At 28.9% G+C, this 27,961-nt stretch overlaps 1 protein-coding gene across 5 annotated transcripts; it reads right to left on the reverse strand.

The window, feature by feature from the left end:
• Positions 1 to 264: 264 nt before the first annotated feature.
• On the reverse strand, positions 265 to 27,951 carry LOC130901076 (serine/threonine-protein kinase 10). 5 transcript variants are annotated; one of them, XM_057812183.1, is made up of 15 exons: positions 27,785 to 27,951; positions 25,196 to 25,837; positions 15,244 to 15,554; positions 15,045 to 15,188; positions 14,511 to 14,557; positions 13,709 to 13,748; positions 12,336 to 12,414; positions 12,002 to 12,150; positions 10,459 to 11,157; positions 9,055 to 9,704; positions 8,809 to 8,972; positions 6,514 to 7,337; positions 6,076 to 6,300; positions 5,425 to 5,664; positions 265 to 757 (listed from the first exon to the last, which is right to left on the reverse strand). In XM_057812183.1, the coding sequence occupies exons 2-15, from the start codon at positions 25,716 to 25,718 to the stop codon at positions 620 to 622; spliced, it is 4,233 nt and encodes a 1,410-aa protein (XP_057668166.1). In that variant the 5' UTR covers positions 25,719 to 25,837; positions 27,785 to 27,951; the 3' UTR covers positions 265 to 619. The 5 variants fall into 5 exon arrangements, with proteins under 5 accessions (XP_057668166.1, XP_057668174.1, XP_057668149.1 ...); XM_057812166.1 differs by lacking the exon at positions 265 to 757 and adding an exon at positions 3,154 to 4,351; XM_057812191.1 differs by lacking the exons at positions 13,709 to 13,748; positions 14,511 to 14,557.
• Positions 27,952 to 27,961: the final 10 nt, after the last annotated feature.

Consider the following 27,961-nt stretch of genomic DNA (forward strand, 5'->3'; position numbering starts at 1 on the left):
ATGAAAAGGATCTAGATAGAAAAAAAGGCGAATAAAAGAGTTCGGGTTAACAACATTTAATATTAAAGTATGGTGTTATAAATATTATAGTAAATCATCACTGTTATAAATAAGTATTATTGCAAGAAATAAAACTTCCACACTTTGTATGAATATTAAATCACAATCAAAGCGTAAATCTAGTAAATTAATGATATATTTTAGATTAATTAGAAAAAATTAATAAACATTACGTTTTTCCAAATTATGGTAATATAAAGGGTATTTGAACTCTGTGGGTTTACTGTACAAATAAAATTACAATCCTTCCAATATCCACTTCATGGAGTTTAAATCGTTTAAAATACTCAGTCTGCAAAAAAGAATATTTACATCTTCAACTAATATTTTGTCTATGGAACAGGTATGCAAGAAGGAGGTACATATATTTATTTATATATTTGAAATGCATACTATAGTATGTTGCTCAAAGCATACTTATAGTGTTAACAGTATGGATGTACATCTCAAAACATAAAAAGTATATTTTACCACTTTCTTTTTCCTAAGTTATAATAAGCAGGCACTTTTTTACTATTTATCCAATTCATAACGGACAACTATTCATAAAAATAAAAAATTATCCATCCGATGAAAAACTGCTTCTTTTTGAACCAGAGTTAAAATCTGGCAAGTCCGTAGGCAGAACTAGTGGAGTAACTGGACCATAAATTCTTTCTTGTTCTTCTAGTTGTTGAGCAAATGCTTCTTCCAATTTCTGAAATTTGGAAATGAAAATAAAAAAGAAAATAAAAATCTATTTTATCTACATTGTATTTAGGTGCTTGGACTTTCAACCTTAATGTTAATAGCATTAAGGTTGATATTTTTTGTACTAAACACAATTTAGTATCCATAAATTTTTTTATGTTAATAAAGTATAAGAAAATTTACAAAACGTAGGAATTTCTCTATAAACTCATTTCAATCTAATCTATCAATCTAATTAAAAAAAAATCCCAAGAGCAATATCATATTGGCGGAATCTCAAAAATCTCGGTTTTGATCTTATTTCCCAGAATTTAACAAAATTGTTGGATGGATATCATCTTTGAGAAATGTTTTCCGAGTTGTTTGTATGATGAACATTTCATTTCAAAATATTCCAAGCAAATATCTACGAATACTTTCCCACCCTTATTTTGATACTAATCGATTTCGATTCTAACGAGGTACTCAAAAAGTGGAGTGGAACAATAAGCTTATTATAAATAATCGCAAAATTTTATACAAATTTACTCTAGATTTGGAAATAATTATTCACATTGAAATAGTACATTTTTTCCAATACTATATATTATAAGATTGAATAGAAAATATTTCATATATTAATTTAAATGAAAATTATGTTTTTAGATAATTGGTGGCACTGTAGAATTAAGAAACTTTTTTTTGAATTTTGAATAACCGTTTTTATACTATATTTGAATATTGAATACACTGTTTACTACAATTCGCCAACACACAATTACACTGCCTGACGTGCGTTTTAGTAAGTTATCTTCTTCAGAAAACGAATCAACTTCAAGAAAATAACATGGTTATAAAAATGCGCGTCATACAGTGTAATTGTGAGTTTTGGTGTAGTGGAAGTGTAAACATATTCAGTATAACCACCAATGGTTCCAGAAACTAGCTATATTGGATGGCAATTTTATTAAAATATACTCTTTCTAAAATAAATTATTGAAACTTGTGTTCTTAGTTTAGTATTTATTATCGTAGTTAATATCGATGTGTGGGAACTTACAATTATCCATTTTTATTTATTGTAAGGTATCCACTAGAGTTTACTCAAGTCCATATACATCTTTGAATACTTAGCTACGTAGGAATCAGATTTGAAAGGCTCACAAACTTTCCAACTTTATACAAAAAAATAACATTACTAATGGCAAATATAAACATTGTGCCTGGATATCTGCTACAGGAGATAAAAAGAGTGGCAACTAGATGGTAATACACTTTTTAGGTTTTGCAAATCCTCATTCTTTCGCTTTGTAATTGGTATACTAGATTTATACAATTTCTGTCGGTAATGTATTTTTTAATGATGTTGTGTTAACGATTGAAACTCATCATAAACACCATTTTTATACCAAATTGTGCCATCTGGTCTATATTCTAGCATACGTGAATCTGTCACCTGCTTTTTTACCATGCCGTATAAATTTATAAATAAATTCTTTCGAAAAGTAGTTGAAAAAGGTATAAGTCCAAATAACGAGCTTCGTAAGGCATAGGATCACTCCTAGCAATTTTAGTTACAGTCACGTGTTGCTGCCTTTTAGTTTACATTCTATTGCATCACATTCCATATGGGAGTGACGTTGCTCCAGGTACTCAGTAAGAGTAATCAAATTTTTTTCTATTGCTAAATCTAATAAAGCTTTGCTCAAGGTCGAATGACGTTAAAATGGGAAAACCGCCAATTTTCGACTTGAGCGGTGTTGTTAGCTAAGGGACGATGTTAACAATGTCAAAATATATATCTGTACTGTTTCTAAAAAAGCTTTTTTTACAGGGGACCATTCTTTCATAAAAGCTTGCAGACTTATTTTATATTTTTATCCTTATCATCTTCATTCTCTATTAGTGATTAAAAGTGAGTTTTTACTTTTTTATAACGAAAATTTATTCCCTTCGTTAATTTTCTTTATAAACAGGGTATTATCCCTTCTTCATTTTAGACATTATATTGTTGGATTCAGAAATTTTTGTAAAAAGACTGTATGATTTTTCTGATAGCAAGATTTTGGTCCTAATTAATTACACTTTTTTGCTGGTTCTATTTTTCTACGTGTAATTATATTTAAAAATTTGAAACTAAGATGTTGAATTTTGGTGAAAAAATGCGTTAATCAATAAAAATTGTTAAATTAGAGAACAGTATAGATGCATGCATTAAACAAATCACTCTTTGGTAGGCTTCACGAGACATAAAATCTCTCACATCTGCTATAATTGAAAAATCTGGATTTATTCCGAAATTTCATCCACAATATTCGATAATCAGTAACTATCACGGATGACTAATATTTAGTGGTTAATTTCAGAAAGAGTATATTATAAATAATTTAGGAGAAGAAATAAAGCTTGTATACAAACCTGAATGTAATACGTCCACTGAAACAAGCAGTGAAAGGGAGTAAAGCAAAACAAAAAATAAAACGAACACAAACAACTGGAAAAAAACAACACAAACATCGGAGAAACGGTGGTTTGTTTTTCTGAATGCCTTGAATCAAATCTTGAACCATGAATGTATTTATTAGCTAGTTAGTTCATTTTTTTAAGTAGACAAAAGATTGTAAACTTCTATGAAATTTTAAAATGAGAGAAAAACAAAGAATATAAATTAGAAAATTCAATATAAATAAGTGAGAATTTTAATTAATGGACACTGATCTAATATTTAACACCCCAAAATGCTAATACTTATAATATTGTTTATACTAATTGAAAGTATATCGCAGAGCAAGGCAAACTATATGTATCACACTTGACGTACTGAATTTATATAGATAATACTTTTGTGAATGTAAAAAATAATTTCAATGGAGCAGAAAGAATTATTATTAAATTGGTCCTTTGTGTCATTGCCTCCTTGTTCTATTCTGATATTATGTTTCTTGGATTGAGTTTTAGAAAAATATCTTGTTTAATCATATCATTCATTCGGTAGAATAAAACCAACAAGATATAGAAATTCAGGCTATACCATAGGGAACTATAACAAAGTAAAATTTGTGATTAAACTGTTTCTTAGTTATGTACATCAATTTCTGGAGATTCTATTTTGATGTGGTAATTATATTTAAACCTGTTGAAATACTTTTGTTTTTATTTTTCTTCAACAAATGAGTATTTAATTTCTTAAAAAATAAAAAATTGGATTCTTGAAAAATAATTGTTTTTCTCTGATTTTAATTTCAAAGAAACAAAACTAGATAATTAGTAAGTACAGATAGAGTTTAAAAAACAAACCAAACAGGAAAAGGATCAACAGACAAAACTAAGCAGCGGAATCGTCTTTTAGAGAAGGAGGAGAAAAAGCAAAATTCTTTTCAGATATAACTCCCGTGCTCCACGTCCTCTGATGACCCCAACTGTGTCTGTGACCATCAGTCACAAAGGGGCTTGACGGTACTGACGATGCCGTCTTATCATCATTAACACTAGATTTAGTACCAATACTATTATCAGGTACGTTGTCAGTTGAAGAAGAGCCAGGCTCTGGGAAAGAAATTTTAGGGAGGTGACTGGAGTATTTGGCCGAACGTATTTCTTTGTACAATTCTTCCTCGAGTTTCTACAAGAAGTTGTGCAGTGTTAGTATAGCGTGATATTGACATTAACACACAATACCTATGGAAATTCTTATACTTAATTATAAAAAAAAATTCAAGTTAGCTTCAGTGTCATTTTACTTACTTAAGAGTTCATAGTTGAATGCTAGTTCAATCAAATTAAAAATTCATCCAGTAATGCTTAAAACAAAGTTGGTTTGTAAGGAGAACTTCCAACAAATATTAAATGCACTTTTATATGTTACTAAACAATTGAGTGTTTGTGAATATGCTGCAATATTTCAATTCTATTCATTCATTTATTTGATTACCAGTATAATTATTTTCAGAGACAGGTTTACGAATTTCGAACATATTATTTACTCTTTGTTGTGATAAGCACCCCATTCTTCAGTTTTCATCAGTTAGAGATGTATAGTGGAAAATATGTTGATAAAAATAATAACATTTCTGTAGTTTTCAAATTTTTATAGAACCTTTTCTACAATCATGAAACATATACAAATCCATATTTGAAAAAATAGAAGTTGATGACTTTAATGAAAACTTAGAACAGAAAATTTTATTATACACAAAGTGAAAACTAGAAAAACTTTCAATTGCGATTTTTTATATTTTTTTGGAGGAAAGAAAATTATTTTCAGTTTTTCTGAAGGGCATAAATTTTTGGGTGCTGATTCCATCTTTTTACAACCAGAGAGGATTCTACCATGTTTATAGATTAAGGATAAATATATAAATATCAATATTCTATAACAATTTATTAGGAACGACAGATAAGCTTGCAAAGCACTCTACTATATGACTACAAGGAAATGCAGCTCAAAGTTAACAGGCCCTCATGGCCAAGAGAAAAAGAGCGATAGTTCTAAGCCAGCATTATTTTTGAATTGTACATTTATATCAAGAATATATAATTGTAATACGCTTTCATTTAAAAATTTCATTTATAGTATAAAAATTTCCATGGGGATAACTAACTGCAAACAATAATTTTGCCAGGTGAGTAAAATATCAATATTAATAAACAACAAAAAAGGCTAATCAAATCAAACTGAAAAAAGTATATATATACCTGTTTTCTAGGTTTTAGTTTTCCTTTCCAATCTTTCAACTCGATGCTAAATGCTTCTTCTCGTTGCTTCAATTTGAGATGTTCGTGTTCAAGTAACATTTTTCGTTTTTCATTTTGAAGTTGTTCCAGCTCCTTGATGGTTGCATCACTCATAGCTCTCAATTCTTCCAGTTGACGTTGATGTTTCAATTCAAAACGTTGCTGTTCAGCCTGATATCGCTTTTTCTCTTTTTCTTGGAACTTGACAAATAAAAAATTACTGTAGTCTATTTTTATAGTCATATTCATCAGTTTTTTGAAGTTTACGGTCAAATGTAAAAATATATGAAGATGTTCTTTTATATTACCTATATTTTTATTATTATAATTGTTTTAGCAATGATATGGCTAAACAAATAATTATAGCTCTAATGTAAATTATATAGGGCGCTGAACGTGTTACAGTTTTCATGAGAAACTAGTTATAATGTAATGAATACCCTGTATAACATATTATAAATGAACATTTTTGTAACGGAGAAATACAGCAAATTCAAAGTAATATACTGGATATTACATTAAATGCAGCTCTCGATAAGTTTACTTTGATACTCCAAAGGACATACTAATACTAATGAACCATACTTCAATTCTATCTAGTAAAAAACTTACCTCCTTAAATCTATTTTTTTCTAAATCCGGATCACTGGTTCCAGATATAGATATTCTCATAGATTCTCTAAACATGGCTTCCCTAGCTTTCATTTCCGCTCTTATTCTCTTTGGCAGCGATCTTTTCTCTATTTGTTGTTTTTTTAACAATTCCTCTTCTTTTCTGGCAGCTCTTCGTTTAATTTGTTCCTTCTCCTTCTCGTGTCTTGTTAGCATTTGATGCCTCTGATAAACAATTAAAATAATTGATCGAATTATTACTTAATACAGTTTGTTATGACAACAGCTATGGCTCAGAAATTAAGTTGTAATATTTCAAAAATTTATTTGTTGTAGATTCATTTTCCTCAAAAACTCCAATCAATTATAATTTTTTTACATTGTGAGGTAATTATATAGATGTATGCATAAATTAAATTTTAAAAACATTAACTTTACCTGGAGGATGAAAATTTCCTTAATTTGTCTTTTTATCAGTTGATGTTTCTCATGTATGTGTTTTTCTTCTAATTCCCAAAGTGCAGCTTCTCTTGTCCTTGTTAACTGATGTTTTTGTTGAAGGAATTGCCGCTCCATAAGAGCTATTTTTTCCCTATGCGAATCGCTAAGTCTCCTCAAAGAAGATTCATGATTTTCATTTAATTTTTCTAAAAAGCTTTTTTCTCGTTCTAGATGTTCAGCATCCATCTTATCTTTCCTAACCTTAAATTCGTTTTTGCGTCTTTCTTTAGGTAACATATCTATTTCATATTTAAGTAATCTTAATTCCGCCTTAAGACTCTCTCTAAATTGTTTCAGATCTCTTTCCTGCTCAGCACGGATTTTTTTAGAAGTCGCCCGTAAATCCGCATCCTGTTGAGCTTCAGCTCTTTCTATTTGTAATCTCTGTTGTTTACTTAACATTTCAAGATCATTTTCGTAAGTCCTTTCAAGATTCTGTCTTTCTTGTTCAAACTTTCGATCTTGTTGTTCAATTGCTAATTGCTCCTTTGTTGCTAAATCTTGGAACTGTTTTTGTTCTTGCTTTTGTAAATATTTCAATTCCCTGAGTTCTTGCTTTCTATCACTGTGAGGATCACTGAGATTGTAGTTTTCTTCATCTCCATATATAACTTTACTAGTGGTGGTAGTAATGAGAACACCGTCTATTATGAATTTTCTAGTCCTTTTTCTAGTTTTGCGATTTTGCATTGCTATCGTTTCCAACTTGGATTTAGGAGGTTTACGTAATACAACTGCATTATCATCATTTTCATCTAAATCTATAAAATTAAATTAATTTAATCTTTAAAAACGAAATTGACTAAATAATTGGTTGTACACAGGAAACACATACGAAGAATCAACATATGAAATGCGAGCAACAGTAAATTGTGAATATGTAAGTCGCTATTTACATTTGACAATTGTTCGGTGAGAATCAATAAAAGCTGAAAGCAAAAATGTATATTTTGCCAAATTATCTCCACATAGGAACAAATTAATGACTTTCAACACATATTGAAATATGATAATAATATAGCTCATAACATCCCATCAATATATGAAGGAAAAGAGTTTTGTTTCAAGGCAATATTTGTCAAAAATTCACCTTCACAATATCTCAAAAATAGTAATTTGAATTATTGGTATCGTATCGTATCGTGACAAAAATGTTTTTAATATCGAGTAGGATGAGTGCTACTTTAACTAATCGAACAGCTCTCATTTTAGGAAACAATTTCAAAGATCTAACATATATTACAACTCCCCAAAAAAAATTTAAGCATCATTTTGATTCCAGACAATTATTGTATGGAGATGGAATGCAATTTCTACTAATAAAAAATTAATCTATTTTTCAATTTCGACAATTATTTTATGCAATACACAAACTCCACAAAAAATGTAAAAAGTGATTTTGGAACAAAATTTAAAAAACAATTGCAGTGACAATTTTAATAGCATATTTACTTTCGTAAGGTATGAATTACACCTTGACTCTGAACATGCTTCTAATTCTATTTCTATTTAATTTTAGTCAACAATATTTCAAATGTAAATGAATAAATTTTGAGGATTTTATACAGCTACTGAGCAGTTATCAATTAAAATCCAGACAGAATATTACATTCAGGCAAGGGCTGTCAGTTGACAATTGCTTGTATTTTGATCCAAAAAACACTTTATTTAATAATTTTGCTGGGGAAGTATTTATATAATGATTATTATTTGTACTCTAGATAAATCAAAAACACGATATTACAGATAAGTCTGAAGCAGCATTATTTAGTTTTTCAAGAAAAACTATGACCTCTTGGTGTAAACCAGTGTAATAAATATCAATGTTTCTGAAGTTTTGACTATAATTTTTATGATTTAATTAGTGAATTATCTTTGATCTAACACATTTATAATGTTTAACTTAATCTAATTTTCAGTTTTGATATACAGTCCTTACTATTTCTAATAATGCACCCACTAATAATATACAATATGGTAGATGTTAATTCAATCGCTAATTTGATACACAAAGTTATTTTAAAAATGGGACCTGTGTAGAAAAATCTGCAAATATCAATGGGTCACTTTATAACTCAGTATTATGACACATTTTTATCATTAGATGATAAATTATTGTTTGGCAATGGACAAGTTTCTTTTTCATTTTGAATTTATTCAATTTACTATTGAACAGTAATATATAAATTTTTTGTGTGCAACATATATACAAATATATAAAAAATTGTTTACCATTTGACAGGTATCGTTTATCATCCTTTTCATTACTTCCTCTACTTTCTTGACTAGCTAAAGAAATACTTTCAATATCAGATTGCTCAATACTTTTACTGGCTCCCGAAATAGGTCTTCTGTGTGAATCATTGCTTCGTACTGATCCACAATCACTATGTGACCTAAAAATATATTCATATAAAATTAACGACATTATTAATAAAAGATTAGCTATAACAACCATTTCTTTTTTTAAATACATACCTATCAGACATAGCCGATTCAAAGCTTTCTGCATACATTTTGCCATTGAGAGATTTCTTGTAAATATCTTCCCGGCTATGAGAATGAATTACTTGACCATTCATTCTCGGTTTCGAATCAAGCATTTCGGAGTTAGATCCATCCAAAATAATATGAGTACCCTTATATTCATCTCCGTAATCACTTTTTGTACTGCCCGTTTTTCCAGATGAGGTGTTTGATAAATCACTGGTAGAACCTCGATAATCCGCCGATTTATCACTTAAATACGATGTCGAATCCTTTACCTGAACTTTTTCTTCATCTATCTTCACTACCGAAACGTGACTGGTATCCAAAAGTTTCGAATTTTCTTCAGAAACATCTAGCCCGGAATCATTAATAACATAACTCGAATCTGTTATCATAACTTCACTTTCATCCAACTTTTTAACCTTCAAAGGTTTGTCACGGAATTCTGAAGGTGGAGGATATTCAAGTGAATCAAGTGATGGACAGAATTCGTCATCTGATGACTCTATTTGAGTCTTATTAGTTTCGTTCGCTACAATTACTACTTCACTGGTACTATTGCTTGGCGAAGAGGAGGAAGCTCTCGGTGGAAGAGAATTGTCGATTATAACAGGAGGATGTGTCGTCACTACCGTCACCTAAAAAAATATGTTAATGTTGTTAATAAATATGTGCCAGGTTCTATCGATATCCAAAGTGTTTCTGAATTCATGCAAAAGAATTCATGTATTACAAGTGGAAAACCGTAAAGATGTATTTTTTTACTAATGTATTGCTTCACTAAAAAATTTGCATACTGAGAAATCTAATTAAATAAATCAGCTTTTCAAGTAATATTTTTTTAAATCTGAACCTTAAGAAATGGTTTGATTTGACAATAAACAAGGATCGGGTTGCTAATTTTACCCTTTTGTAATGTACTAGAACTTTTTTGCACCTTTTGTTTCAACAACAACCGAAAAATATCACAGGCTGTTTGATCTTGTTCTAAAATTAAACTATCACGACAGTAATATGGCAAATTACAATTCCTGTCAGCTTTAGAGAACAATACTTTACCATAGATTAAAAGAAGTAAATAACATTTGATATAAGGACAGTAACAATCTTTTTAATATAAATAGATTTTTGAGAAAGATGGGTCCTAAGGAGTGTGATGTATCATAAGACATATCAATGTGCTCCATTCTATTCATCTCTCACCCTTTGCGATATAGCAATTTTATCCATTCAACAATCGTACAACTTATTGAAGGCACATTTTATTAAGACTATGAAGATCTCCCATAAAACCTCCAAATCTACATTGAGGAGTATCTCAGAATAACCTTCACAATGAACAAAAACTTAATAGATAAATATATGAGTAAATATTTCTCTTTTTTCACTTACCTGGCTAATATTTGAAGCTAAACTATTCGATGTATCTGGCAAATTAGAATTAATAGTAATGGTAGACATATTCTTGTTCCTTTCAGATTGGGGAGTGGAGACAACTACAAGATGTAAGCTATCATCAGGGGTAGTGGTGTTGGAACTAGTTACAGTAACAATATCTCCAATCTTATCTAATGGCATGTCAACTAATTTGTCGTTATCTAGAGGAGTAGTTTTTTCGTCTTTCTCACGTGAAAGTCTTTTTGTTATATGATTTTCTAGAGCCTGTTTTATTTTGGATATGTTTACAGTATTGTCGATCTCGTCAGATTTCACTTTCTCTCTGGATGTTACTTCTTGTAAAGTCGTACTAGTTGACGCCTTTTCCGAAGATGGCAATTGTATGGAAAGTTCATCTTCCTTAGTTCTGACAACCTCTTGGACATTAGGAGGAAAGTTATGCACATGAAGTGGACTAGCTTCTAGTGGGGAATCTGGAGGAGTAATAGGGGAAGATGGAGGTGTGGGCAGTGTAGAAAGTGCTACTGGAAGTGGTGGTGGAAGTGGAGCCGGAGATTTTTCTTTTTCAGGCAATGGTGATTCTTTATCTGAAGACGTTGAACTAGTTGATCGTTGAGTTTGTAGAGGAGGTGGTGGTGGAGCTTTACCCTTGTCACGAGATGTCTTCCTTTGTGTTTCTTCTTTTTTGTCAACCTTTAATAAAATATTTAGATATAATATTCCATTATATTCTAGTTAACATTTTATTTTCTATGCAGTGGGTTCCCATTTATTCATACAAAAAGTAGTTATATCTTTTAAGCAATTCACACGTTTTTTTCAACGATAAAAATACTAAATAACTTTTTTGTCGTTTCTACAGTCGATCGCAGCTTACATTTGTTTTTTTTTTTTGGGATTACTGATTATATAATTGATTAGCTCATTATTTTTTTCCTTTTTTCTTTTTTAACCGTTTGAGTTAGATTACTACATTCATTATCGTTTTTTGGTAAAACAATTCTTTGAAATAATTTTTTTTATTGCATATTTAGATTCATTATTGGACCTATTGTTTCTCATTTATGTGTTCTTTCATGCTGCATTTTGTATATGTAGAAGAGACTTTTTTAATGCCTTTTATTACGGCAGTGTTTGAGCAGTGTATGGTAGATCTGGTATACTTTAATTTTTATGTTTTATTTCTATTTAATATCAGCAGCCACTGTGAAGTTAACATCCAATTACACAATAGACTTGATTCATTAAATTTAAATTTGAACGGCTAATTTGTTTGTACATTTAAAACCCAAATCAAGTTTTTAGAATATCAAGGTGGAACTACACAGTTAGGCTCGTCTTTGTCCAATTAACATGTTTATGATATATTAAACATTATTTAGTCGGGAGCATCTTCGCTCCATTTTTTACACAAGTACTTACACATAAGTAAGATTTTCCTGGGTTATATTAATTACATGTAATCACCTAATTTTTTCATTATAGTACATTTTACTCATGTTTTGAATTGTACAAATTTTCATTCATAAAAACTCACTTGTTTTTTGTCCGTGTGTGATGTCGGTATAGCTGACGTGATTGGTGTCTGTTTATCATCTTCGATAAAGACAGGTTTTTTGAATTCCTTGTCTTTTTCAATTATTTCGGTTTGAATATGTGGCGGAGTTGTGGAGATGGACTCAAGAACTGAAATAATGAAAAAACCGATCAAGCTTATGTATTTCATATATCATTCTATTTTTTTGGAATGGAATGAGGTAACAAGTTTACCTCAATCAAACAAATTTTTGAATGTTTAAAATTAAAAAAGCTAATTCTGTCTAAACTAACCAATGAAATAATCATGAAGTAAAAATTAAACGAATAAATACCTTTACCATCAACTTCATTACTTTTTAGAGATGTAGAGTCATCTTCGATATCCAGAGGCACTTGAGATGTTCGGTTGTCCTAAAAATATTTAAAAAATACAGTTAGTGAAACTTAAGTGTAAATTGGCAATTTAGCGTAAATAAAATAAATTTGGTTAGGTGTCGATTCGATTTTGATATAATGAAAAACAATTATGATTCACAGTTTTTCTTGAATTTCGATACTTTATCAGTAAAATTCATTCCTATTATAATAATTTGAATACAAATATTATTCAGTATTTAATAAGCGGAATTTGATTATTTCAAGAATTTAACTTTCATGCGTTTCGTGGAATTTTCAAAAGATTTAGTTCACATTCTGCAGAAGGATTGTTCCATCATGAATTACTTTCATGCGAAGCTCTGTCATATTTCTATTTAAACGCTTCTTAATTTTATCCTAGACAAATATGCAGTCCAGCCAAATATTCATTTCAACAATGTATTTTTTGTTGCTGGTGGTCGTAATTATGTGGTCATAGAATAAATATAGAATTATAGAAGTGGCATGGTATAGCAAAAAAAATAAATGTTTATGCACATAAACATACATTCATTATACAAAAGCAATATTTTATCTGATAGATTGTTTGATTAGAAATTTGTTAAAACGGTATAGTTCTGTAACTTTAAAATTAATATTGAATTGGAAAAAAGCCAACATCATAAACTATCGTAGAAATAATATTAGTTTACGTCAATCACTTTATTATATCTTCATTTAACGATAAGTTTTCTAAAAGCGACGTTTCGTTTATTTTTTTCTTTAATTTAGTCTATTATATATTTCTTTTTGTTAAACTATTCTACTCTTAGAATAATAATAGTTTTTACAAAACGTTTCAGAAAATTGGAGAGACCATTCATACCAGTTGTGCTACTTATTAGAACAGAGGAACATATTCATAATGTTAACATTATTTTACTGAAATAATCTTGAGATCGATACTTGAGTTAAATCGATCAAAATGAATATTTTTTGAGTTTCCAATTTATCTAATTATCAATATGTAGGTGTAAAATTAATAAGAATTTATTATATATACCATTGGTCCATAAATTCATGTTAAAATAATTTATCTTCCTCTTCTATTTCTTATTTGAATGTCGAGAATACAATAAATGATTAAAACTTGATTTGTTTTTTATTTATGAATATACCTAGTTAGATCTGATGTGAAACAATTATTCAATTTTTTTGAGAGGGTTCTAAAATTAAGGTAACTTTGAATAGCGTTACAACACTACAAGCCATTTTTATAAGTAAACAGTCTAATAATGAATAAATGCACAATAAACACAAAAAAGACAATACGATATAATTTTCTCACCTCAGCAATAATATCAGGCAAAGGGGGACCCGGAGAGCCGCATGCATAAGAAAAAAAATCAAGCAATGATAATACTGACAATTAGAACCACAGAGGAGTGTTGAACAATCAAATGAAATAGATTTCGTATTCCTATAAATATAATGAACTAGTCAATTATATACTATTTTTTTATTCAGAAACCTACAGTTTTATAAGCTAACGACAAGTTCTATCCATTTGGCTTATTGTTTTCCGATGAAAAATATAAACAAGCAATGAAAAATTGGAATATAACAATGCAAATAGCAAAGTTAATGCTACAACTACTACAACAACTTGAAATTGAAAAAAGCTGTTGATCATTGTGTAATCTGAAGCCACTTAACATAAGCTACTTAAAAATGCACGTTTTCTCATTTAACCTGTAGTATGCTTAATCAATTCAAAAAATTTATTGTCATAAATAACTATGTGATATTAGAAATAGAAATCCTACAAGAAAGAATTAATTCCGGATATCAAGTTGGATAAAAAATCATCAACAGACAGCGATGTTTATCAATAAAACTACACTTTTTGATCAATAATATTATAAATAATTTAAATGCTTGCTGCTATTGCTAAATGACTAATCAGTTACTATGGGACATCACTGTAGATATATTTAGACCACATCATATCTAAAGGAAAGTTGTCAATTAAAATATTAAAATACATTCTCCAGTCAACTTCTCTGTGTCAATATTCAATATAAGGTTTACACAACTACTAACTGCTTCTATAAATACGGGAATATGTTTTTCTTATTTGCATACACTTACCAATTCTCTGATAAAGTTCTTTATGTTTTCGATGTTTCCTACCATGCTGAGCATGAAAGTATTTAAAAAATTAATTAAAAAGTGAATCTTCGAAACGATCAGGTCAATTGTTTTGTTAAGGTTGAGCGAGAACACATGACATTCCAAATTCAATTTATAAACACAATAGGTCTTTTTCGAAATCAACTAAATCATTAAGAGGATACTTCCAGGATGTGTATAAATAACAATAGCTCCTAGCAGTTTCCAATGAGAAGGTTAACATTTTTATACAAGGTGCATTATAATCTGTTTACGATATGTATGGAAAGCTTGATTGAAGCTGAATTTCAGTGCGTCACACATGTAATAGAATCTTTATCAAAGTTACAGCTAGAAACTGCTCTACACTTCATTTTTAACAAGTCATAGCTGTATAATGATATATCCTTTCCATCTTGGACATATGAAATTCTACAACTCAACTTTGTTTAGCTACTTTTTCGGACATATTTTACTGAGTTATATCAAACTATATAATCTAAAAGAGTTACCTCTGGGTCATCATCTGTAAGTTCCTCTTCCACAACTTCAGCTTTGTACTCCAATAATAAGTCACGGACGGGTTTTGAATCCAATGTACAGTTGATAAAAGCGTGTTTTAAAAGTTCATCACAACACGGCCTTTTTTGAGGATCCTATAATGAAAAATAATTAGCAAAAAATGTTATGTGATCATTATTATACTGTTACTTTTATAAGTGCTTTTGCTAAAAAATCATTGAACTCCTTGGACCATTTTGAAGGCTGTTCTAATTTGGGCGGATCAGATTTCTGGATCTTGAGCAATACCCTCATGGGAGACATTTCATGGTTGGGTGGTTCCATTTGGGCAAACTCAATCAGAGTAATACCCATTGACCATATATCTACTTTATAATCATATGGATTATCACGAAAAGTTTCACACAGCACCACTTCCGGAGCCATCCAGTATGGAGTACCAATAAATGTGTCATGTTTTTGAAGCGTACTTTTATTTTTAGCAGAAACTCCAAAATCAGCTGAAAAATATTGTCTTTGATATTTTTTCATATTCGCTATACAAACTTTTATATTTTGCACTCCATCGAATATCGAAATCATAAGTAGTAAATTTTTTTTCTAAGCCAGTTGAAAAAAATCATATATAGGACAATAATATAAATAAAAAATACTGATCAAAATAGTTATAATGTTCGCAGCCGATAAAGATTGGGAAAACTGTCAGATTTTATTAATAAGATAGAGCTAGATACTGTTACTTACCACCCACAAATTCAAAACTCGAATTGATTATTGCTCATTCCAGTGTATTAACAAATAATAGTACAGAAAAAGATCTTTCCTTTAAAACCTACTAAAGCCAAATGAGGATGATAAGTGTACCAGAATAAATACTCAAATACATTTCATTTGAAGTAAAAAATGTGAGTGAATCAATTAAAGACAAAGTTTTTATTGCAATAAAACGAAGTGCACACTCATAGAAAGTCACATTTTATAAACAATTCTGTGATATTAAAATACTTGAACCAAATGAACCACAAGAAGTTTTATCTTACTGACCAATATCACTTTTACCTGTAGTATCACAACAATTAGAAGAATTGAAACCAATAATGGGAAAAAGAAAACTAATGATAGTTCATCAGTTTTTATTTAGAGAAATTCATTCAATAGTATACCAGAGCACTATTAACGTAATTGAGAAGGTTCAAGATCAAATCAAATCCTATTTTATTATATTCAACAAAATTCGCATAAAAATTGCAAAATATCTGTTGCTTATTTCTGCCAAAATGGTATCTTACCAACTATTGGATCATTGTAGACACACAAATTTGATTATCTGTTTAAGAAAAGTGCAAAATCACAAGTTTCAATTACAACTTAGAATATAATGGTAATCAAAGAATAAAAAATTATACCATCGATTCAAAGTACTTGATTAATTGAGAAAATAAGACTGTATAGACTTGATTTTAGCAGTTGAAGATTTCATTTTCAGTTGCCTCCTATAGACAACACCATTTATATGAAATATTCATAATTTTATTGGCAATTTACTAAATCTATTCCATCCTTTTCAAAACATCCCAAAAGGTTTATATGGGAGTTGTGTATAACAAAAGACTTGTTAATTCAAAAAAACATGTAGAATTAGAGAATGATTGTGAGCTATTTAAATGTATATTTAATACATTTTCCTTTCATCAGTAAATATATCACATAATTTAGATAAACAAAAGGTATAATTATTTTTTTATATAATTTTATTAAATACATATTTTTCATAAAAAAAATATACCAAATCAAAAAGAAATCCTTGCTAGACACATCAGAAAAAATCACTAACAGTCGTAAAATACTTCAACAATGTTAATATCATCGGGAAGTGGCTCATAGCGTCGAGAAAATTCTGCTTGCTCTTCTGTAAGTTCTCTCTTATTATCATTTATAAATCCTTCAATTGCCTCAATTCCGTGTTGGCAGCTTTTACCTCTTATTCCAGAACAATTTAAGCAAATCACTGTTTTATCATAATTGTCGTGAAAATATCCTTTACAAATCTCTAAACATTTATCAGAAGCTTCGCAACGTTTATAATTTCCTTTATTTTTTTGAATCTGACATGACTTGCTTGATCTTTCAGGTTCTTTTTCATTTTCTCCACCAGAAGACCCTGCACAAATCTCAAATGATTTACCAGAATCGTCGAACTTACTTCTAGACACATTTTGTTTTTTATATTTTTGGGACTCGCATGACTCTCTGGATAATTCAGACCATTTCCGTTTAAAAGACATAAATGCGGATTTTGCCCAATTGAGATCAATCACTCTACCAGTCAAAGTTTCATATATGTCAACTGATTTATGTGAATTGCTAGAGATATATTCATTATAGTTTTCATCACATATACCTTCATTTTCTTTGAACTGACCTGGCTTGCTGAAGCTTTCTAGTTCTGTATTCTCATTAGCCATATGTGGTGAGTCTAAGCATATAGTCTCAACAGAATGGACGTCACTAATCACAATAGATTCAATCGCATCCCAAGTACGTTTATATGTTCCTTCATTGTCTTTGAACTGACCTGGCATGCTGAAGCTTTCTAGTTCTGTATTCTCATTATCCATATGTGGTGGGTCTAAGCATATAGTCTCCATAGAATGGTCGTCATGAATCACAATACAGTCATCTGCATCACAAGTACGTTCATATGTTCCTTCATTGTCTTTGAACTGACCTGGCATGCTGAAGCTTTCTAGTTCTGTATTCTCATTATCCATATGTGGTGGGTCTAAGCATATAGTCTCCATAGAATGGTCGTCATGAATCACAATACAGTCATCTGCATCACAAGTACGTTCATATGTTCCTTCATTGTCTTTGAACTGACCTGGCATGCTGAAGCTTTCTAGTTCTGTATTCTCATTATCCATATGTGGTGGGTCTAAGCATATAGTCTCCATAGAATGGTCGTCATGAATCACAATACAGTCATCTGCATCACAAGTACGTTCATATGTTCCTTCATTGTCTTTGAACTGACCTGGCATGCTGAAGCTTTCTAGTTCTGTATTCTCATTATCCATATGTGGTGGGTCTAAGCATATAGTCTCAATAGAATGGTCGTCACGAATCACAATAGATTTATCTGCATCACATCCATGTTCATAATTTTCTTGGAACTCACATGACTTTCTGAATCTAAATGTATCCTTATTTTCTGTGTTTCCACAATTTTTTGAATATTCCGAGGAAAGGCACTCGCTTTCCTGTGACATTTTATCAGTTATGAAACTCACTTCGTCAATAATACCGATTTTTAAAACTTTTAAATGAAAATTTTGATACTAATTCACAATTTTGACATATATCAATTATTATGACTAGCAAACTAACACATTCAATCAGGTTGACTGTTATCACATACATATTTGAAGGTGTCATTTTCTAGCGAATCAAAACATTCTAAATCTAAATTTTCATAATATCTTATAAAAATACAATACTAATTGTAATTAATTAAGTATCCAGATATTTCTTTTTCATGATCATGTCAATTAAATAATAATTAATTGACAATTTGACTTAATTTTCAATTTTGAAATAATAAAATTACAGTATACTTTTCTCCTTTTTTGTGCATTCAATATTCATTTCCAATCATCTCTGAACCAGAGTAAAACTTGGCAACACAGCATATCTTTAAAGGTGTAATTGTTGACTTGTGCGTTCATTAATTCCATTACATTTATATATACGGGGTATGGCGATAAGTTCAACAGCTCAGTTTTTATAAGAGGTGATAAAATAATTTATAATTTTAAAAATTAGAACACAGGGTACTGTGTGCCTGTTTCCACAATATAGGGTATATTTATTTTGCAACACCTAATAGCGCTAAAGAAGTTATTTTCTATCGGCTCAATGAATTTTCCAAAAGCATTAATAGTTATATTTTATCACCATGAACTTTATCTGAAATATTTATTCACAATTATCCTAGATGTAGAGTTAAACTGAGCAATACCATATAGTTACATTTGTTATTCTGTAGTTGGTATTAATCATAAGAACTCTATATGTCATTATAAACATAATTGAAAAATGTCAACAAATGTTAAAATAAAAATATGTAACACTTAATTGGATCAAAACAAGAGGGTTACTATACAATTTTAATAACGTTTATTATTATGTGTTAGAACATTTGAAATATGATTTATCATATGCAAATATTACAAAATGGCAGTAGGAAATCAGCTGGTCAGTAAATATAGTTCATTTAAAATTAATATTAAATATTTAGAAAATAGGAACATCTTTTGGCATGTACAAAGTATACGATAATAAAATAGATTTCATTTTATTCAAGTTCATTTTAATATTTTTTTTCTCTAAATATTATTTCAAACGAAAATAACTCAAACTAAATTTGAGAATATTGAAGAATCAATACTATAACATAAAATGCCCGTGGACTTTTTATCCTAATGTATCTTTTCAATACCTCTCATATTGGATTCATTATTACAATTTTTGATGTTCTTTAATGGTATTTTTTTGGAATAATAGAGATAAACCTAATAATCAGGGCAATCTGCTCAAGCTTGTTAGTCTCTGGGGTATAATATAAAATAATTTTGATTTAGTGATAGCTTCCATAATATGATGTATTAAAGTACATTGCATGTTTCTCTTTTTTCTCAGAATGCAACCCAGCGTTTTATTGAATCATGAAAGGGTTATTTGTTTAGAAAATTTAAACTCTGTAATAATTCCGAGGAATTTCTTTGCATTCAAAATCGAAAAAATTCCAGATTAAGATTATGTTACTTCTTTCCTTTTTACATATTTCTTCATACTGTTGAATTGTATTGCCCAAGTACTGTCTTAAAAAGTTTTTTACGAAATAGTAAAAAAATATTTATAACACAAAGACTTTTAAATGTGTTGGTCTGTATCTGTATTTAGTGTTTTGATAGAAGGCAAGACTTCTTGTCACAATGCCAAGTATTTTTTTGAGATTTTTCTCTTTAAAAAAGAAAATGAGTCTGTTTGCAAACCAGTGGTTTGTTGGTTGAAACCAAGGAAATGTGTTGTTATAAAACAAATTCATAAAGTAATACTTGAAAAATAAAAGATAATTATAATGTATGTAAAGATCATTAATCGAAAATGGTATATTTAAAATTTTTAGTGATATTATGATTTTTCAGATATAGATACATTTATATTTTGAAAATATTCAAATATTTTCTGCAAATATACATTAGTAATATGATTATTTTTGGGATTTATAATTTTGTGTTCATATCATTACAGCTTACATTAGATTTTGTTGCAACTGTTAGCAGAAAATTCTTTTAAATCTTGTAAGCAGTGTCAAAAAAGATAATTTCATATGCACTAGAGTGATATAAAGATATTGAGATTAGTGGAGTGAATAGAAGTCTAATATCCTAAATTCAATACACAAAAAAATGCTTTGTTGCTTGGATAGATGTCAATTCAGTTACAATTTATATATAGCAAATTAAATTTAATCATAAATATATTGAATGAATAACGGGAATTTTTTTCCATTATTTATTATTTTCTTTTATTTGTGTATTATCAGCATTGACTGACTTTTAATGGTTTCTACATTTTGATGCCCTTTGTTAGACATATTCTTTCAGTCGATCAGAAATAAATCTAATAAAATCTAAAGTATTGACAAAAAATAGATAGTAAGTATATTGTTAACGAAGTAGTTTAAATGATATATTCTGGGACGACAATATAGATTGTTGGACAAAGCATTAGGCTGAGGAAAATGAGCATAGGTCAAATGTACTTTTACTATGAGGCACACATACTTTTTTTCTGGAAGCCTAAATTTGAAGAATTTTTATGAATGTATAATATTTTCTTATTAACAACATGTTACGTATGAAATCGTTTGAATAGCACATTATGTTCATTAATGTGAGCAAGAAACTCATTTCTTATTTGTATTCAGGACAAAATTATTGAAAAATATTTAAATGGTCAGTGATGTTGTCCAGGTGTTCGATAAACTACTGAATTAAATTAACACTGCAGGAAACGTTTCATGGATTATTGCCAAGATAAAAAAATGATGCCCAGATCTGAAAATGTTATAATGCATACATTCCCAATTCAACAAGTTGAACCTATGTTATGGTCAAAGGTTGAAAGCTACAAGAAGAACAGAAGAAGATATTGATATTACATTCTACTTTGTAAGGTGGAAATGACAACTATACCAAAGAAGTCAAAGATTTTGAAATAGATGAATTAAAAATTGTCTAGTGTCTACATAGTGGTTATTTTGTAGGTTGCCTTAATTTTGAAAGATTTTGGAAGTAAGCACTTTATTTAAGAAAAATATTTAAACAGGAAGAATTACAAGCAAGTGATAAAATAATATTAGTTTGCCTTAAATTATCGCTAATTTGCCATGCACATCAATGCATAGATTATTTCCATTGGTTCTCTTATTGTGGTTATTGCTGGAACAGAGTTAAATGCTTTTTTTATATAAGATTCTGTCAGCTTAAGCCGAAAAAATTGAATATTAATTTCTCGAGCGATTTCAGAAAATGATACTGTAAGTATATCCTCAAATTTTTTACCCTCCTGTAAAGTTACTATTTGTTTAATCAATTTCTTCAATGTTTCTCTAACTTAAACATAATTCGAATAAGATAAATATGGCTTTATTCATTGAATTTGTTAATAAATTCTACCAGATGTGTATATGAAGTGTTGAAATAGTGAAGCACCACAGCAGTATTATAGGTAACTCGATATTATAATGACACATCTTTATCATTTGTTTATAAATTTGTTTGGCAGATAAGGATGTAATACTTCCACTTTTTTGTTTATTTATAAAACAATTCTATTTGATAATGCATTTGTTTGTTTGTAAATAGTAATGTCTGAACCTATTCATTTATATAGGTATTATGTAACTATTAATAATGAGCCACTCCATACTGAGAATTGTCAATATATATGTATTGTTCTCTAAGCTGGTGCTGGCTACTAGAAGTAATGTATGTATATATTACTTCTAAACTACCTATATATTTATATTCCAAATTTAATCTACTTTTCTAAGAAGTATCATTTGTGTAAATTATTGACCAAACTAATGATATAGTTATCTCCACACTTAAAAGACAGTTTTCAATTATTACAAATGTTAAGATTAAAAATGTCTCTATATTACAATAAATGTACATTTACAATTTACATTCAATAAAGGAAAATTATAGACTCCTGTTTTGGCTTTCCATATTGCATATATGTGATTCTCATTGACAACATAGCTTCTTGCTAACATGGCTTTATCCACCCTACTGATAGTATGCAACAACTTAATCTCTCATAATAAAAGGTATCTCTCAATTTTCGCCTACGTAATCTCTGTTACAAACGTTATTCAAATAAAACAGGGTAAGGCATAGCAACTCACTTATGTTGAAATTCAATTAAATTTTATAATGTATATATATATAGTATAAGGAAGATTGCATCCATTATTCTCAACACAATACATTTCATTTAACTCGTTCCAGCATATAGATGGGTATGTTGATGATAGAAATCAAGAGGATAGTAACGCAACCTAAGAAGCACATTACATGGAGTTCCTTGGCTAACAGAACCACACAATATTATGGTAATTTGTACGGATGGACATTTAAATTCTTTGTGGATAGTCGTTCTCACAAAATGAACAGAAAACCCAATAGCAGAAGTATATTGTAGAGCAAGGAGATTACAGATTAAACTGTCAAACAAAGGATTTTAAAGTATCCATACTGATCATGACAGTCCAGATTTATCTTTTTGGAATCACCATATTCCATTAATTTATTTATTTGTGGAATGGACATGAAATGGACATATTACAAGGTTATGAGCATGTGGCCACTAGTAAAATCTCCCTCAAAAAAGATTAGGCATTACATCCTCGTCCACTCCTAAAACAAGTGACACAAAAATTTACCTCCCACTCCAGGCGATAAAGTCAAATAAGCAAGTTGCTCTGCCCCACTCTTTACTATTATTTTTTTAGTCACAGAATGATATCATCTATTGCAACATAACTATTAAATAATGAATACTTTACAATTAAAAAATATTAGGTTTATTGCTACTTAATATTGTTTTACTAAAATATACAGATAATTTATTTGGATTATCATTAATCTGATAAAGAATTTGCATGATATTATATGTAAATAAGATATTTAAGGAGTTTTGATAAAAACTTTTGAGTAAGAAAATAAGAACAATATTTGGTACCATAAAAGCAAGTTAAAAACTTTGGGAGTGTATTTAATGAGTTGAGAAGAAGAACCTAACAAATTAATTATTATGATTCTAATTACTATCTAACCCCAATTTGAAAAAATTTATAATTATTTAACAGTTAACTTATTCAAAAATAATTAAATTTTGATGAAAACGTTTACTTAATTTTTTTTTAATTTTGTTTGTGTTACATGTATTTCTTAAATTGAATTATTCTTTTATTATTTTCTCCCTCCATTTTTCATATTTTCCATATTTTCAGGATCAGCGTTTAAAAAAAATGTACATAAAAAGATTATTTTTTACAGAAAAATACAATATATATATAATCAAATTAAAATGTTTCATTGAACTAATATTTCCATAATGTTGATTTTTTTCAATGTACTCATATTATAAAAGTTTGAATTAAAATAGAAATCAGAGGTGGCCCAGAAAAAAAACTTTACACATTTAAAATCTTACTTGACATTTTATAGCAAATTTCAAATCAATTTTTTTTCAAGAATTTGTGAAAAGCAGATAGATGATAGGTCGTACAGAAGAAAATTAGCATTTTCCATTTTTCTTGGATAATCCAACAAAGACGGTAGTTGATAATGTAAATTATCTTTAATCACCTTAATGGATATGTAACTTTTTCCCATTTAATGTCTATATATATTCCTACGCTTGCCAATGTAGCAATGTTTACAATACAATACGAGGTGTGGCTATCAACTAATGACACTGGAAGTTTTCTAAGGTCAGCTCCTTAAGAATGCATTCACTTTCTCTTTCACTCAGGTTTCATGAACACAAGTCTTGATGCCTTCTAGATTTTATCTTAGGAAACGGATAGAAGTTAAGTGGAGAATAAGGTAGATTGTCTAACACTAAAAAGCTAAACTTGTTTAAACAATTCTCAACTGGTGTAAACTCATGGAATGACCTTCCACAATACAGATTGTTTTATCTTTTTCTTCATATATTTCAGGACTAGTATGATTAATTAATAGTTTGATAATCACTAACCAGGGAAAGTAGACAATCCAATAATTTAAAAAAATATTTGCTTTGAATTATGATTTTTCTGTATCTCACCACAAGTGAAACATCTACAATTCGTTTTCGTGTTATCATTTTCAATAAGTTTTTGTAATTTTAAATGGTAATAAAATGTCAATAGCAATACTGATAAGCTTCTAATTTTCTAAATGTTAGAATTTTTGGACTTGGAACACACTTTTTGCCTTTTGCAATTTTTACGAAATTTCTCACACAGATTCTTTATCAATTCAAACAGTTTCAGCAATCATGTAAATATTTATCTGATGGGCGACCCATGCGTGAATCACCTACAATGTCTTCCGAGTCGTCTTGTATTTAAAGAGAACAAAATAAACATACATAACAACGCAATTCTTTTTATAATTTTTTAGTTTCAATTGCATTTCAGTTTTACTCTATTTTACTTGACATCTGTTGATTGCTTTTCTGTAACACCCTCAGTCTATTTAGTCAATTTATACACCTCTTAAATGTTCCAAAAAAATTAGTATATACATATTATGATAGTGTATATATTGTAAGTCACAGAAACTATTTAAAATGTAATTTGTTTACATATACTTTTCATAGTTACCAATAACGGTTTTCCAATCAACAGATATAAGAAAATTTTGATGCCTCCTGTAAGTGTAATTATTAATAACTTGTTTTTTATACATTTTACAATACTAATGTGTTTACCAATGAAGCTAGGTATATATGCAAATTTCCAAGGCCATTTACAGGATTTAAATAATTATGTTATAACTAATAATGCAATAAGATTTACCTAATTTAACTCCTCCTGCCATGGTGAGTAATACGTTTCCAGCCTTCAAGTCTCTATGAATAACATGTGATTTATGTAAAAATTGCAGTCCTTTGCACATATTTTGGCACACATATGCTATCTGAACTTCATTCAGAGGTTTTTCTAATTCAGTCATAATACTGTCCAATGCTCCACCATCACAGTATTCAATAAGCAACCACAGTTGTTGCTCTTTTTGAAAAGCTTCATGAAGTTCGACTATATTAGGATGTTTAATTTCAGATAAAATATCAATTTCTATCATGAAATCTGATAGATCATCTTCTCCATCTAATCTGCACATTTTAGCAGCAGCTAACTGTCCTGTGTGTTTATGTTGAGCCTTGTACACTTTTCCATAAGCTCCATCTCCTAATTCCCCTATCATATCCCAGAATTCTTCTGGATCACATTCCATACGCACATTATTATAAACTTTTTTCTTTTTCGCGTCATTGCCGCCGAAGTGCAGAACTTTTTTAATATTGTTGAAGAAAGACATTATTAACTACTCACTTGACACTGATCTGAAAATAACACTAGTTTTTACTACATTATCACAATTGAAAGCTGGCCAATTGTTACTATCAAGAGTTATACGCCTTTTCCAGTTCACGTTATCTGAAAACAAAATGGTTATTAGTTTTTTATTATTCATTTAAATTAACCAAATTTAAATCTGTTGCACTGAACAAGTCTCAGATTTTTTTGAAATAACTTGGCTTTCAAATAATCTCTTAATTAAATTTTTGTCAGATGGTCAGATTTGTTTCACAAACAGAATTTTTCTTTGAAATATATTACGAATAGATACAGGCACATTTGTAAATTTGTTGTAAAGAAATAGGTTGGTACGACAAGGGAAGTTACCAAAATTGTTGAAGAAGGATGTTGAATATAACCCTATCAAGTTCCTAATGAAAAGGAAGAAAAAATAGTAATTAATGAGGACGAAATACCTGAGTATATATAAAGTTAACATTATTATTATTTAGAATATATGTGTATTTATTAATTTTTGTAGGGTCTACTCTTTTTCTCAGTTATGTACTTTCAGGAAATTAGAATAAAACTTTGCAATGTAAGAATTTCAATCTGATCATTAATTAAAATCTTTGGCTATCTTCACAAATTTAACATACATATTTGAGCTGTATGGTTGTAGCAAACTTTGAAATATAAAATTACTACATTAATTCCTGTCCATTGAAAATAAGTCCCATAGTACCTGAATTTCTTTGAATCAAAATAGTGTAAACTGCATATGATGAATTATGCTGATTACATAAATATCATTATTGGAGTGAATTTTGTGTTTCAGGGTAAATAGCCAAATACTGAATAAAAATTGGAAATCCAGTAGAGGTTATTAAATCATATGATCTTCTAATAACAGTAAAACAATTAACATAATTTATCCAAATAGTTTAGTTTATGATACTACAAAACAACTCTAATAGACTTTGAATTATAATATTCAAATTTTGATTAAGTAAATTCAAAAAGTGTATGTTTGAGCTTGTTTTCTGTTTTATAATAAATCATATTATTTAGTAGAGTTATTGGAAATGTAAAATTTGATGTTACTTATATACAGGTAATTTTATTTTTTACAGAGGCAATCATCAATTAAATGTCCTCATTTCACAGAATATGTTACTCATATATAAAAAACAAAGTTGTATATTGCTAAATAAGGTACTTTTTTATGATAGGTAAAAATATTTGAGCTGTTTAAAACAAGAGTATATAATATAATTTTCACTATTTAGAAATTCATATAAATAGCAATATGTATTGTAAATTGAAGTTATCAGATTAAATTTTACAATATTACAGGTATTTTACAATACCTGGGACAAGTATGTTAAAATTTTAGTTAAAAATTATATATTTCTAAAATTGTATATAATAATTTACAATGTTGTCCTACTAGCCACTTACACCAATAAAAGCAAACAAAATCCTTACATGTTTCTCAACAATATTCAACAATTCAGTTAACTCAATTTTCCAATTATATATATATATATATATATATATATATATATATATATATATATATATATATATATATATATATATATATATATATATATATATATATATATTACTACAACATAATTGAAATATTTAATTAAATTAAATATAATTATTTAATTAAACATTATTGATGAATATTATTATTTTTTATTTATAGCAGATATAAAAATAGTTAATATAACTTTAGTGAGATATTTTAAAATTAATTTTGATAAAAAATTTTATTAAGAAGACCGTTCATTATTGTTAACTGTTTTAATTTCACCCATGGGCAACTAAAGTCTGAAGTTCTCAAAGACATACTAGATTAATGTGCGATATACATAATGTGGACAATGTTAAAGTAATCTAGAGTGTTGTTCTACAAAAAACAAAATCTAAGCAGATAAACGGTTTTCAATTATGTGTAGACCATATTTAAAGTGAAAATCTCATGACTAGTGAAAGGAAATGTCAGATCCACAAGTTTAGAACCAACTACCTGTCTCGTTTTTTAAAGATAAACAGAAATTTATGATTACTTACCACATCCATACTATCATCACTGGTTTAATTAAGATATAGGGGTATTTATTTATGAACACTAGATAAACTAACTATTTTCATCCGATTTGTATATTTTCATCTAGCTACAGTCGGCCATGCCAATTTTTACCTTCTTCCCATCTCCGTTCCCCGCAAAACATACAACGCCTGAGATGA

This window comes from Diorhabda carinulata, chromosome 1 (assembly GCF_026250575.1).
Source record: "Diorhabda carinulata isolate Delta chromosome 1, icDioCari1.1, whole genome shotgun sequence".
NCBI lineage: Eukaryota > Metazoa > Arthropoda > Insecta > Coleoptera > Chrysomelidae > Diorhabda > Diorhabda carinulata.